Source organism: Zeugodacus cucurbitae, chromosome 3 (genome assembly GCF_028554725.1).
Source record: "Zeugodacus cucurbitae isolate PBARC_wt_2022May chromosome 3, idZeuCucr1.2, whole genome shotgun sequence".
NCBI lineage: Eukaryota > Metazoa > Arthropoda > Insecta > Diptera > Tephritidae > Zeugodacus > Zeugodacus cucurbitae.
Window position 1 is genome coordinate 30,123,206 of NC_071668.1, and position 15,598 is coordinate 30,138,803.

Sequence of the window (15,598 nt, forward strand, 5' to 3'; positions counted from 1 at the left end):
TTTATACTCTCGCAAAATATGTTGTACGGAGTTATGGGGAAATGATCAGGGTAACGAGACATGTTGCGTAATGTCTATTGGTCCATACGTCCGTCCAAGATATAGATTTCATGAAACTTAGTACAACTTGCAAGTTGCCAAAGCTGTATGGAGGAAGGCGAGATGGAATCATCTAAGCATTTCCTACTGCATTGTCCAGCTTTTGCCAGACTGAGGTTGAAACATCTCCGAAAGCCCTTTTTCGGAGATCCTAGCGAATTGGCTAGAATCGATATTACCAGTCTTAAGAAATTTATAACAGATTCCAAGCGGATTGCTGAATCTTAAAGGTCTTTGATCCGCAGGGAGTTTTATTGGTACCACAATGGACAGCGCCAGGATGTCTAAGTGAGATCTTCTGTCTTTGCAGAGATCTGACTACAAACCTAACCTCACCTAGTACAACTTTACTGAATTGTAGGCGCTCATATAAAATTGTTGAAATCGTAGGTTCTAACAATACCACTAATGGTTTCACGAAACTTTGCAGATTTAAATGCAAATAACTTTTTAAAGGCTCTATTTTTTAAATATCTACAAACATATATACCTCAAATATAAGCACCATAAATTAAGACAATTTCTTTTGTTGCCAGATTTCTGACTGAGAATAATTTTCTTTGGCGGTCAGAAACTTTACTCTACGAAGAGCATAATGATTTCAATTTAATTAAAAAACCATCAAAGTGTTAGGAAACAGTAAGGTAAACAAATGCACACAAACATAGTTACACAGGGTTCGTACAAAGAACTCAAGTGTAGGTTAAGGGATATGGCCTTTGATGAGAATGCCGTATCCAGCCACGAACTGAAAAGGTGAATAAACAGAAAAACTCTCCATTATACCATTTATAGAATATGAAGGCAAAGCAAAGTAACGAGAAACCCTCCCCGCTTGTGTATTTGCACATTTTCAAAAAAAGTATATTTAGTGACGAGTTGTGGCACGAGCGTAAACTGCGTGTGTATAATATGTACAGTGGTGCGTAAAATATTAGTAAACAAATACTACATTCAATGGAATCTAGAAGAGGAATTTTTGGACCTGATAGTTTAGGATATATACATACATACATATGTGTCTTCAACCCATTAACAGGCATTTAATAGCACATTGTATTATAGTTTAGTTTTTCGAATAATTTCGAATTTTGTTAACGAGACAAAAATATAAAATCATACTTCTCCAAGTAAATTTCACCAAGATATCTGAATTTCGACTGAAGAATTTGGATAGTTTTAGGTTTTACAAACATAAGCTGGAAATATAAAATCTGTGCAACATGTTGCGAGAACATAAAATGTAAAAAAACTATACAAATACAGTGTATTTTTTCTTTGAATACTGTAGGACAAGTAATTGCCAAAATTTATACCAATTCGAGCAAGAAAAATATGAGCCGCGTGTATTTCGTGGTTCCACCAATTTTTGTGGGGGAGAAATGGGGTGGAAAATTAAGAGAACGCGAGTGTGTACATTTACTTCGTCGCACATAAGTATGAAAACAATTCTTTAGAACGGAGAACTAAAAGTGGAGGGAGTGAAATGTGAGAGAGTGCGCATGTTCCATAGAATTCTCAAAGTATTCTAAAACGAAACATGCGGATGTTAATGAAATAGAGGAAATTTTGAATTTTTTCACAAAAAATAGTAACAGAGAGTGGAAGGAATACAGAGAGAAAACTGCAATTTCGTTCAACAACTTGCGGTCCCGGCAAACTCAGTTCGTTTTATGAGCTTCGTGAGGGAACATCGCATTTTCACGGTCGCAATGCAGAACGGCGAGTTTTCTGTGCAATAGCTGCGGCACGCGTAGAGCAACAGCGGAGTGTGAGAGGGGCGTGGATTGTAGTGAAGATAGAAAATCGAGCATAGTGAATGAAAATATCACAAAAAATGTGAAAAACATGTACAAATAAGTATCGTTAATTGCCTTTTACCAATGGCTAAATATACCAAAGAATATTAAAGAGAAAAAAGTACAAAAATTAGCCGAATAGTGAGCGCAGCTGATTGCTTCGACACAATATTGGTGGAGGGGTGCAGTGAAGAGTGTATAGAATAAAGCATAAATTAATAAAGCCAATCGTGTTGAAAATTATAAAAAGAAGAAAATTAATCAAGAAATTAGTGTATATATTTATGCTGCTATTTACAACAACGTTGTAGGCATTGAAAACCCGTGAAAATATCGAAGAATGCTCGTATATATAAAATTTTGAATGTGCGCATAATCACGGCAATTCCTAATATTTGGCTGCGTGCCACTAAAAGCCAAAGCGGGCGTCTGGTGCTAATGCCAAAGCAAACGACTGCATAAAGGCCAACACAGAAAAACGAATAATTAATCATACAACAACATATATACATATTTACGAAAACATGAGGTGAGTATATGGCAGATAGTAAGTTTGCGCCACAAAAGTGCGGCAGGCAAGTGCCACTACTTTCTTATGTACATAAATTAAGGGTATACCGCATCATCATCATCTTCATCGCCATAATTTTCACCAGCGCATCGGTATATATGCAGTCCTGGCGTGCCACTTGTGGTTCTTCAGCAAATTTATGTAAAACTATGCAATTTTCGTTCCACTTTGCCGACCAATCTGTGGCTATTATCTTGTTGTCCTCTCAACGAGTGGCGATTTGACGTAATTAGCATTACACTGTCACTTGCACTTCGGTATTTTCATGCCTACAATTGCCATTTGTATTAACCTAATCGATAAATTGATTTTTAATTTTGACCGAGAACAATAAACATATATCTGCAGTAATGAGCAAAATATATGCAATTGGGTGGGTAGTGTGTTAATGTTTTTCCAAGCTTTCGTACAATTTTTTAAAGCCCCTAATTTGCTCAAAAGATTAAATATAGTCTGTGGGTGAGCTGCACCTAAATTTGGTCTGCTACTAAGTTTACTCAGTATTAATGCTCTTCGCCTAGTTCACGGCTGAATAAAAAATGTCATGCATGTTTTCTTCTTTCTTTTTGCTTATGATCACAGAATTAATTGGGTCAAATTAATGGATTATGAAAATATTTTGTTCTGTTCTGCTGAATGTCGAAAAGAAAAAGGTCAAGTTGTGCCATTTCCAAAACATGCATACTTTGAAATGTGGGAATCATTGGTTAATTGATAAAAGAATGCTTTAGCAGTAATTTAATAATAATGCATTTAAAGATAGAGAATGTTGAATTAGGGCTCAAGCTTATAACTATAAGAGATGATATGAAGTGTCAAAGTTAGATCTTCGAAAATAATAAAAATATTATATATCGAAAAATACAGGACACCTTACAGCTCTGTCATATAAGCTTAGTGGGAAAATTATATACACCAATGAATTAAGGAGAAAATGTAGCTTATTTCCATATTTTGGATTGTTTAGTAGCTAAATCTTGTAATTAATAACACAGTGGAACTTCTCTAACTCGAATCACCATAATCAACAAAAAACTTCGGGTTATAGAATTTACATTAAAACATACAATTTTTCAAAAGGCTGTAAAATATAAATGTATACCCAGTTTTATTTATTTATTTCGCATTAAGTTTTATGTAATTTTGTTTTTTTGCAGTTGCTATTATTGGCTCTTGACATCTATATCCCATGCCTTTGTTAGATGATTTATGCAATCCATAAGTGTCTTATTACTTATTCGCCTCCATACGATATAGACACTTTTTTAAAAATCTGCCTCGTTAGTAAAATTTTAAATTTTGTATTATGTCCTGGTCGAAAAATTCGATTTATGAAAGGAAATTTGTATGAAATTTGACTTCTATTGCCAATTCATGAGTTCGAGTTATAGAGATCTTCGAGTTATAGAAGTTCGAGTTATGGAAGTTCAACTGTATTTCGATTTCTTCGACTTCGTAAATCGGGGAATGCACTTTTTTACTCAAGACTCAATCTCCCGGAAAATATTAGTTTGGTCTATTCTATTAAAAAGACGACATAATGAAATTTTTACAATAGGGGTACTCAGACCAGCTCTGTTAATTCGTTAACTCGTTACTTGTGTGCGTGTTTTGTTTATGTAAAATTAAACAAGTAAGGAAGGCTAAGTTCGGTTGTGACCGAACATTTTATGCTCTGGCAATTTATTAATTTAATTTTATTAATATAATACACAATTTGACCCACATATTCGTCATATAATATGATATAAAGTCCATTGAAAGTTGGAAACCCCGATATTAGATATATGGGAGCTAGGTGAAATTATGACCCGATTTCACCCATTTTTGGCAGGAGGACATATTATTGGAAGCAAAATATTCCCTAAAAATATATTCAAAATATCTGAGATACTTACCTACATATATTTTCGGTAAAAATATGATTAGAAGCACTGAGATCCTCATTTTCGATATACGGTGCCTTGTAAACTTATGGTCCAATTTCGGCGAATTTAGAAAAGCGCTGCCACACTATAAATGCAGTAATTATACAAAGTTCTGTTCCGATATCGTCACCAGTGCTTACTTTATATATTGTAAAGTAAACGATACAGATTGACTTCAAAATTCTGGTAGATAGGAAGTAGCCGTGGTTGTGAACCGATTTGACCTATTTTCACAACATATCATTTCGTGGCAAGGAAAATATTATAAACCGAATTTCATATATATGGTTTTTGACCCATAAGTGGGCGGAACCACGTCCATTTAAAATTTTGTATACCATTTTGAGTGCAGCTCTTCTGTACCTTCTTTATAATGAAATTTAAGTTTTCTGTTGGTTTTCCTTACTGAATTAAAGCATTTTTAGTAGTTTTCAACGTAACCATTGTATGGGAGGTAGGCGTGGTTATAATCAGATTTCCTCCATTTTTGGACTGTATAAGGTAGTACCTAAAAGAAATTACTGTAGGGAGTTTGGTTGATATAGCTTTATTGGTTTGCGAGATATATACAAAAAAACGATTTGTGGGCGGGTCGCGCCAAGTTACATTAAGATATCTTAATTTTAACTCAAGTTATCGCTTGCACGGACAGACGGACAGACGTCCGGATTTCAACTCCACTCATCATGTTGATCATTTATATACATATATAATACATATAACCCTATATCTAACTCATTTAGTTCTAGGTGACACAAACCACCGTTATGTTAACAAAAAATATATTAGTCTCTTTAGCAACTTTGTTGAGAGAGTATAAAAAGTATCGTTCTACCGAGTAACGAAGTACCAGCCTGACAAGCTGGATAATTTTTTCGTTACTTGGTAACATCAAATTTTCTATTTGTTTTGTGTCGTTGCTCAAAAAATCATTTAATTTTTATTTCAGATTTCAAAATATTCCCCACTACTGAGATAGAGCAAAAGTATGTTCACGGTTAAGAGCTTTAACGATGTATCAACCAACGAATTACCAAATTAAAAGAATCGGTCTGAATACCCTTAATGTTTACTTATAGTTTAAGAACACAAATAGAGATTAAAGTTTTTTTATAAATAAACTGCTAAAATCGATCAGGTAAAATAATAATTTCTATAGTGGTCGTATACTGATCGTTTTCGCTATTTTTTACTCTTGCTAACTCGGACGTAAACTCTAACCTCCTTCTCGGGAGTTACATTTATGTACATTCGTAAGAAAAGCAAAGTAGTATCTATCTAGTAGATATCTGAACTTGAATGTAATATTTTTATTTCAAGCTACGAATAAACCTAGTAAGTCTAATTCTCTTACCTGTAGATATCCCAAGAAGCCCAACGAACACAAGCTCATATACCACAAACAAACAACAACAAAAAAGTAAACAAAACAACGAAAATTAATATGTGTGCCCCGACACGTTCGTGTATATGATTACCCACCTTTTCATTAATATGAGCTGTAGCCTGTTCGTACGCCCAGCTCGAGTGTAAGAGCCGTTTGTTTCATTGTGCTACTTTCTAGGTTAGGTCGTTAGGGAAATCCGCCAGGATGTTATAAGAAATTGTTGACAGATGAAAGGTGTGCGTCTGCAGAATAAACGAGACTAACAAAAGCACTAATAACAAGAAAAAACGTTAACTTCGGCTGTACCGAAGCTAATATACCCTTCACAAGTGCATTTCTTTTAGTAACTATGGGTTTAAGCGGACGGACGGACAGACAGACGGACTTGGCTAAATCGACTCAGTTCAATATATTGACCATTTATATATATATTTTATAGGGCCTCCGACGCTTCCTTCTGGGTGTTACAAACTTCGTGACAAACTTAATGTACCCTGTTCAGGGTATAAAAATGCAAACAGTCCCATATAAAAATGAATTACAACAGACTTGCTTGTGAGGTTTGTGGAGACAAACTAAAGTCTGCTTACAAACATATAATTATTGGGCGATTACGTTCGTCGGGAGTACGTGACCGGGAGTTTTAATCTATATATTAATTTTGCTTCTAACCCCGGCCTTCTCTCTATAGATATGGTGAAATAAAAAAGTAAGGAAGTGCTAAGTGTAACTGAACATTTTTGACTCTCATAATTTCCAAAGTCTCAAAGGAGTGGAAACATCTTCAGGGATTGGTGAAAATGTGTTATAATAGGAGAAGGGGTCGAAAATTTAAACCGATCTCATCACTATATTGTATAAGTATGGGGACTTGGGGAAGGTCTATACTCAAAAACGCCTTTCCTCAATATGACATACATATATTCGGCAAAGGCCACCAAAATACCGAAACTTATTGTAAATAGTATATGGGGGATGTTTCGATTTCGAATATTTTTGTCACCTAGCTATTATATATTATATCCTAGATTTTACATTCACTAAATTTTGCTTTAATATATCACTTATTAAAGGATATATATGGTATAAAGTCAACCGGAAGTTTCAATCTCATTATATTGTGTATATGGAAATATATGTACATATGTATATGGAAACCATATCGTTACGGGAAGTAATTACCCGATTTTACCCTTTTTGGGCACAGAGATTATCTATCTCATATTTACTCTAAATCATTGTACATTGAACAATTTTGCATATTTACTCAAAATTATTAATTATACATTTCAGATTTAGTTCAGATATATGATTAAAATACTACGGTAAACGTTTCCTTTGAATTTCTTTAGAATATCTGAGAGATTGGCGGATTTCAAACTGTAACAAAACTATTATACCCTGTTCAACATCTTACTAATTAATGTCAAAGGAGGAAGAATTTCGAATCGTTTACACGGATTTAAGTACAAGCATTCATTGTTTAATAGTTAATATATAATTATATGATTTGTTCGCGCTCTTATCGTTTTACATGATAAACTCATAAACTTTTTATTTTCCATCAACTTTTTGCGGTTGCAAAGGTTGCAATTATTGCAAACCATTAATTCACAGCTGATTGGTGAAAGAGAACAATGTTTATAAATAAAAGCTTCACATTTCCAATTTAAACATGGAAGATGTTGAACTATCATCAAGTTTTTGGTTCGATTTTGTTCTTGTTATTGTTTTTGAAAATAATATAACTTCTGCAATAAAACATTTAAATATTTGTTACACACCGACGATGGAAATCTTTTTAAATTATGTACATACTTTATTATATTGTATTGTACTTGTTATCAAGCGTTTTTGGTAGTTTGTTAAGTTTTATTCTGAGATACCGGAATATTCACCTGTAAACTAATTGTTTAAAAGATATAAATCTACCCACACTAGATAGTCGTAGAGAAATTTTGAACAAATTGTTCTTGGTATTAATTATAAATGGAGTTACCTACATTTATCCATACTGGTTTAAAATGGTAGTTTACACCTGAACTTTTGAAATCATATACAACCAAAATTAACTTTTTTAACTTTTAGATTTTTAAGATATCACTTATTATTATATGCCTTATATTTTTCTAATTGCAGTGAGTCCAAATTCTTTGACGGCAGTTCCGGTCGTTTGGCTCTTGGCTCAACAGTCGTTGTGTATTTGCTGTTCTACAATGAGGCATGCGGCCCGGCAATACTGTTTGCCAACATTCTCGCTTTCACCTACAGTGCAATGGCAGGTAAACGAACGAAAACAAAAACACGCAAGCTTATAAACTCATAAGCCACCGTAGAAAAAATTAAATTTGTTATGTAGAGACATATGTACGTTATGTACATGTATGCTTTTAATTGAGTTTATTAAGTACACAACAGCTGACGTGTTCTCTCTCTCTCTCTCTCACACAGCATACTGCAAGTCTCATTTGAAGTGCCTCCAAATACCGTACATTCGGGCGAGCAACAAAATCGACTACACCTGCCTGTTTCTTGCCACCTGGTTGGATGTGCTGGCGGTTCTGTGTGCCTGCGTCGCCTTGGCGCGCACCATGAGCACCTGCTTGGATGCAATGACCGGCGGAATGGCGCACATTCTCATTTTAGGTAGGCAAACAAAATGAAATCTTACGTGATGCATATTCAAATTTAATTACGAATTTCGTTATGTTCACTTTTCGGTGGCACTGTGTGTCATTAGCCGAAAATATTTATTAAGTCGAATTTATGGCATACTTTTAGGCCGCAACTCATCGCCGAACGAGCCGTGGCCGGATGTGCTGGGTGTTGCGGTGGTCATTATCATTACAGTTATGTTTATGCTGGGACTGGAGGTAAGAATAATAAATATATTCTAAATATAACTATTATAAAAGAGTATTAATAAAGTTAATTATGTTAAGAAATACATTTTTCTTATTTAATGATCAAAATTTGTATTTAATTATTTATTTTTTATTTACGAGCAATTCGTAATTAAATTTTGACTAATAGAATAAATTAAAATATTTTAAAATTATCACTTTATATTCGTTACATACTTACTTCACCTTAATATTTGCTAATGAACTTGATTACATTTTCTGTCTATTCCTCCTAACGCTAACGCAACAGCACTCAAAAGTCTTCCATATTATCATGTGGTGTGGCATGATTATTCTGAACTTGTGTCCGCCGGTCGCGACTTGCTGGAAAGGAGACTTTGTGGAGTGGACACGCTATTTATTTCGACCTAATGGATTTCTTAGTGTAAGTCAACGCGATATGAAACATATGTTTCTCCCTTTTTATATTAAAACTGAATCGTCAAGCAAGAATTATAATGAATTTGCATAATATAATTATTTATTACCAGAACAGTTTTTAAAAAAATAAGTAAATAATAATATTAAATGATGGTTTAGAATTTAGTTTAATCCGAATTAACCCACGATTACCATATGGTAACGGAAAATTTGTCCCTATATTTTCATAAATAACTTGAAAATTTAGTTTTTCGCATTTTCCGGAAATTTTATATATTGAATATAATGAATCGCAAAACAGGCTTCATTTTCGTGCTCAGGTGGTCAAAATACATAGATGTATTTCATCTACTGAAACGTAAGAAGGATTTGCCATAATGATGTAAAACTTAATAAATTACAGTCGAGAAGCCCAATTTTCAAAATTTTTTTTTCAGTAATTTCACATGTCAGCAATAAACCTTATTCCGGAGTAAGTCTGTTCACTATAAAATGACAAACCAAACTTAGTATTAATCATGAAACAGCTGCCAAACTTCGAGCAAAGTATTGCCTTATTAAAAACCACACGTCTAAAAAAACAACCGTTATTTGCATTCAATTTGCTATATCGTATATGTATGTATATACTGTACATAATATACGGCTATGTATATTGATTTTCGTTTACTTTGTCGCATTTATCATGCTGACGGTCGGGCAATTTGTTGCACGAGTTCTCGGTTTGCCTTTGACTTACGACCATTTGTAGTAATTATTCTGATTTCCTGTGGTTTGCTGTTTGCAAATCTCTCAGCTAACTTTCTATGGCCGTCAGCGTCAGTGTGCAAGTTGCGGTGGCACTGGTGTGAAAATGAGAAAGTGTACTCGTAGATTGTGAGCCCTAGTCTGTGTACGCAATTTTAATTTGTATTTCAACATATGCACATACGTTTACTGCTTTTACTACCCAGACGAGTGGGAGAAGTCGTGAGGGAATAGGCGAAATTTGATTACCTCCTACAAATATGGATATTTGCTTATTTCGAAATACTAAATACGTTTATGTATAATTGTGTAATGTTTGCATAAATATGTTTAATTTTCTAGCTTCTAACGCCGGCGGCGCTTCTTTCATTCGTTTATCCCAGAGAGTTGCCTCTGCCCAATTCATTCCTCGAGCGTTTCAAAGGATTTGGGAAGTTCTTCAGAACCCTCTTTATATTGTGTTTAGCGATAGTATCCGTATCGACCTTGGTGCATTACAAGTAAGTTAATAAAATTGTTGTTGCCAAAATTAATATAAGTGTTAAAATCTGTTTCTATTGGGATTTTCTCAACTGTCTATTAATGTGAGGTTCACGAAAACGACAGATTATTTTTTCGAGATGATACAATTATAGAGGTAGTTTTTATTTTTTTAAGGTATAATTTTGATTAGATATTTAAGTAGATGTTGCTATGAAGCGAGTAAAAGTTAAGCGGTGATTTAGCTGCAACTCGAATCGGATGTTGGCTTACTGATAACTTAAATAAATACTTTTAGTGCCGTTTTGTTCAACCCATCTTAACTTTAACTTGCATTTTTTGTACTAATTTTTTTCACCACTAAGAATGTGATTTGATATTAACTTTGTATAGTGCTACCGCAGTTTTCGCTAATGAAACGTAGTAAGCAAGGTAGAATAGCAATTGTTCTTTCGGAAGCGTTTTAAATGTGTATATTAAGTAAGGTATTACTAAGCTTTAGACTTAATTGTGAGTAAAAAGGTGCCGTTTAGTCGCCAATTACTTAAACTTAGCATATGAGTTGTATATAATTACAATGGCCAACATTAGTCATCTGGTGGTTTTAGCCACCTACCTTATTAATAAATTGCAGTTGTTTTGTTTCAATTCCCCTTAGAATACTTTGTGAGTATCAAAGTGGGAAAAGTCATGTATGTACGATCCCGGTGATCCTGCCAGATTAAGTCACTTCTGTGCGTTTAGCAGGTTACCATATTGAAGTCATCTCATAGACGCTATTTAGGAATTTTCCTTTACCATTAGAGCTACATCGTTAGCATAAACTATCAGTCGACAGCCTTGATTCCCAAGTGGACTACACCACTCCGCAAAGACAGTTCTACGTCCTAGTATACTACAGATAAGATATTTGAGGTTTGCTTCGACTCTAAACTCATCGAGCGCATCAATGATCGATTCCGGTTTTACATTGTTGAAGGCCCCTTCAGTATTGAGTAAGGTGCCTACATTGTAATCCTTGTTTATGAAAGCTGCCACCTACCACGACACTACAGAGTGCAAACGGTGTCTACCAACCTTCCCTTATAATATAATAGGTATATTGAGCTTGCTTCTAGGTGTTTTAACCTTAATGTACAGCTCCATGAGCTTCTCCAGCGATTTTAGAAATATCGAGGGAAGGCTAATTCAACGCCTAGGTTAGGTGACGTTCATCCAGAAGGTCTGTGTAAGCGGTACCGCTCTCCCGAAGCTTTGAAAAGGCAAGTCCTAACTTATAAAAAGCACAGTTGTCACATAGACCACTTCTACAAGCGTTATTAAAAAATCGGCTTAAAGATTTTAACTCTGAAAGAAAGGATGTTGGCCCATTACTGCTGGGCGGTAAAAACGTGGAAATTAATAAATAGATAAAAATATTAGGGAATATTTTTTTAAATTATGTACAAATTTTCACTAACAGTCTCAGTAGAAATATAACTGATGTCCGTGTGTAGCGACATTAATTTGAGCGAATGACTTATTAGAAAATTAGATTAGTACGGCAGGAGCTATTGAAATTGGTCACTTCATAATATTTGTCATAGACTCAATGCACAATCTCTACTTACTTACTTTACTTTAGTTTCAACTCTTTGATTCAATCATGAGCTGTAAAGCGTTAAGAAATGTGTATCTAAGATCATAAATAATTTCTTCCTTTCAGACCAGTCGAAGAATACATTGCCAATCCATTTTTCACATTTCTGGACGATATTACTTTAGGCAAACTGGTGCCAGCCGCTGCTTGTCTTCTAATGTTAACCTCCTCAGCAGCATACTTGGAGCTTTTTCCAGAACTCTACGGTTTAATTGTGCGTTTTGCTACCTCAGAATGGAAGGTGCTTTCAAAGCAAATAAGCTATGAGAGTTCAGAAAGCGGTAGCCCCGTATTGGCTATTTTTATAAGTGGTAGGTTTTAATGCAGTTTCGGCAGGTTTTTTATGAAGAATTGTTCTATTGGATTTTTGAATTACAGGAAGTCTCTGTGCTATGTTGGCCTTTGCATGTCCAATGCAACACCTAATTCACACGCTGGCGGCCAGCCATTTAGCTGCAGGCTTCTTAAGAGCTTTATATTTACTATACATACCACTCCGTCCAAAGTATATAGAGCGATCTGGTAAGAAATAATTTATTTTATAAATTGCTGAAAATAATTATAACTACGCCCATCTAGTAGCGATTTCGTCACTCGCATATAGTCGGCTCGCCACAGCAGCAGCCGCAGCAGCTTCATACAAGCGTGCCACTTCGAAAAGCACGAGTGGGCGGAGCATATTGGGTGTCAAAGTGGCCAACATGAGTGCAGCGAAAAAGCCTGCGCCGAAGAAAAAACCGAAAAAGGAGTTGGAGAAGGAATGGCTTTTGCTGGGAGAACCCACATCGCCGTGCCCTACGCGTCAACCGACCGACGTCGAATCCGCAATGCAGTCAAGCAGTAAACCGGTGGTAAGACAGCTGAAGAATATTTTATTTGACGTCCAACAACTTAATAATTTACAACAATATTTTTCTTCTTAAAGCCTTTGAATTTCGTTTACCCGGAAATAGTAGAGATCAGTGACTCAGATACCTCAACCGACATTGACGCGATTGTCGATGAATATAGACAGAAAATAAGGGTAATATAAACGCAGTTAAATTAAAAATAAAAATATTTGCGAATTATTTCCTATTTTGTATATAACAGATTACTACCTCCGGCCTAATCGATATTAGCACACGTGTTCCATCGGTGTTTTCTTGGCGATTTGCTTTGTGTATAATTTGTGTGGCAATCTTTGGTACAGTTTCTTTCGCTTCCAACAGTATGCAGCAGAATTCACATGGAGAGATCATTTTCGGCTGTGGTGAGTATTTGTTCTTCTTATTCTTCTAAAGATATATACATAGGACGTGTTACAAATTATCTAAGGAGTTGCTAAGAATTTCGAAATATACTCGATACTGTTTCTATCTTATCGACCTTAAGAAACAAGGACATCTAAAACGCTTAAGACGCAAATCTTGTAATCTTGATCCAATGCTAGACCAAATTTTTAATGGCGTTCTCTAAATAAAGCGTTCTCTAAAATAAATAAATTGACGAATTGATATTAAGTACGGATATAAGATATCGTATTATGTTAATCAATTCGGTACTTTTTAGTTAATCTCATGTTTTTTCATGATTTTCTAAAGAATTTGAGAGTTCTTGTGAGTACCAAGTATAAAAGCTTGAGTACTTTCGACAGAGGTTCTAAGTCAAGTGGTCTTCACCATTTTTTCTGGTCGCTGAGAGAAAGTAATGTTTGTTCAAAGAAAACATTTATAATCTTATATCTACCGTATATAATTTTTACTCTAACTGCCCTTCCAGGAACAATGCTTCTCAGCTCCATGTTATCGCTGTTTCCACGCCACAAGACCGGTAACATTTGTTTGAATCCAGTGTTTTGCTGCGGCACCCTCTTGACCAGTGGTGTACTTTTTGGCGCTTGCTCGTACTACTCTTGGCCAGCGATCGTGTTTTGGGTGATTGCTGGTCTTATGTTACTGCTGCGCTGCGACAACTGGTGTTGCAGTTGCTTCGAACATAGCGGTGGCACTATACAGGAACAGTTAATACCGAGCGATGCACCGAAGACGACAACAATACACATACCAGGCCCACCCACAAATCCTGTGACAATACCGACCCTTGTGAATGCGAGTAGGTGACAATTAGCGTCCTCAGATAGTGAAGATCTCAATGTGTGCGACTTCAAAGAGAACAGAAATGAAGACGATGAACTTTGTTGGAGCGAGTAAAAAATTAAATAATAAATACAACAAAATGAAACGATCAAACAACTGAGTACCTTTTCGTGTCACGTGCTGTACTTTGAGAGAAATGTTGTGCCGTAGTCGTAGCCATAGCCATAGTCATTGCCGCAGCTAAAGGCTCCGCAAATGCCATTTGCTTGCCCGAAACAATAACCTAAATGAGAAATCGTATTTTATAAGACATTCGCCTCATTCGGAATTCCGACGTAAATGACAAAGTTTTAGACAAACAATATTGGCGTATGAGTATTTATACTATTATATATGTAATTAGTGCTTAATTATAGTATGTACATTAGTTAAATATAAAACAAATGTTGAGTACTAAAATGTATATGTTAATACAAAAACTTAAACGATTAATTTCAAACAATACTATTTAGCAGTTATAAGTATCAATTCTAGCTAAATATTATTATGAATGTCTGTAGAATTGGAATATATTGGATAACAATTTTTATAACCAGTCATGGAAAATCGTATGTGCTAAATTAAGACAAACAAATTTATATATTATATATATATATTTAAATTATAATCAAATATTTCATGACCATACGGACGTATCAATTTAACAGTTTAACAGGCGATTTTAAGAAATGTGTTATGTGAACGAGTCACTGTCAAATGAATTATTATTGAAAATATTTCAAAATAAATACGATTTTGAAGATATCATAAATGATATTTTAAATTACATCACTGCTGCTTCTAATAGAAGCAAGAATATTTATTGGAAATAAAATTCGAAAAATAATTGAAATGACCAATACTATGGTGTCATTGGTTCCCAAATCTTATGAATATTATACATGATTTCAGTTATCTCATCAAACGTTTTAGAGATATCTATGAATTATATCAAATTGGCTATCCTAAACACTGTTAAACAACACTGAGAAATGCCATTTTATGTGCCCCTGTTTACCCGACTAAAGTGGAAATAATATTAAATCAATTCAACTGCAGATCAACTAAACTAATAATTCGTATTGAAAATTTAAATTTCGCGTTGCCAACCTAAAAATGTGAAGATTTGATATATAACTAAAAAGCTGATATGGCACCAAGAAAACCACCACCAAGTGGAGCATCTCTTGTGCATTTGTCTTGTGTTAGCGAGACAGCGTTTCAATCATTTAGGGGCCCCACAATACGATAAGTTAGAGGACATATCGTTAGTAAAGCCTCATAAACTATTAAAATTCAGGCATCCTAAAAGATGACTACTACTCAAGGAACATGTGGAGGCACTCCATTCTGGTATCGCAAAGGATCATAACTGGTCTAGCCTAACCTAACATCTGCTACATTTTCAATCAAAATGAAAATGAAATAAATTGTAGTTATTTTTAGGAAAGTACATGTAAATAAATATTAAAATGCAAATAATATGGTTAATATGTGTATTAACTTGGTTAATATTATAACGACGGAGCTGTTATGCCACGACTGAA

General features: G+C 34.7%; 1 protein-coding gene across 5 annotated transcripts; it reads left to right on the plus strand.

Moving 5' to 3' along the window:
• Window positions 1-1,743: 1,743 nt before the first annotated feature.
• Window positions 1,744-14,823, plus strand: LOC105219376 (uncharacterized). Of its 5 annotated transcripts, XM_054227355.1 has the most exons (13): window positions 1,744-2,427; window positions 5,347-5,383; window positions 7,924-8,066; window positions 8,236-8,430; window positions 8,525-8,657; window positions 8,938-9,072; window positions 10,158-10,315; window positions 12,001-12,245; window positions 12,313-12,456; window positions 12,514-12,785; window positions 12,860-12,958; window positions 13,027-13,186; window positions 13,696-14,823. In XM_054227355.1, the coding sequence occupies exons 3-13, from the start codon at window positions 8,008-8,010 to the stop codon at window positions 14,034-14,036; spliced, it is 1,941 nt and encodes a 646-aa protein (XP_054083330.1). In that variant the 5' UTR covers window positions 1,744-2,427; window positions 5,347-5,383; window positions 7,924-8,007; the 3' UTR covers window positions 14,037-14,823. The 5 variants fall into 5 exon arrangements, with proteins under 5 accessions (XP_054083330.1, XP_028900856.2, XP_011193777.2 ...); XM_029045023.2 differs by lacking the exon at window positions 5,347-5,383; XM_011195475.3 differs by lacking the exon at window positions 5,347-5,383 and having other exon boundaries at window positions 8,566-8,657.
• The last annotated feature ends 775 nt before the right edge of the window (window positions 14,824-15,598 follow it).

What these genes read in the sequence shown, in the direction of transcription:
- LOC105219376 (XM_011195475.3), top strand. An exon ending in GACCTAATGGATTTCTTAGT is followed by an intron (nt 9,073 to 10,157) that starts GTAAGTCAACGC and finishes TTAATTTTCTAG; the next exon opens with CTTCTAACGCCGGCGGCGCT. An exon ending in AGTCAAGCAGTAAACCGGTG is followed by an intron (nt 12,786 to 12,859) that starts GTAAGACAGCTG and finishes TTCTTCTTAAAG; the next exon opens with CCTTTGAATTTCGTTTACCC.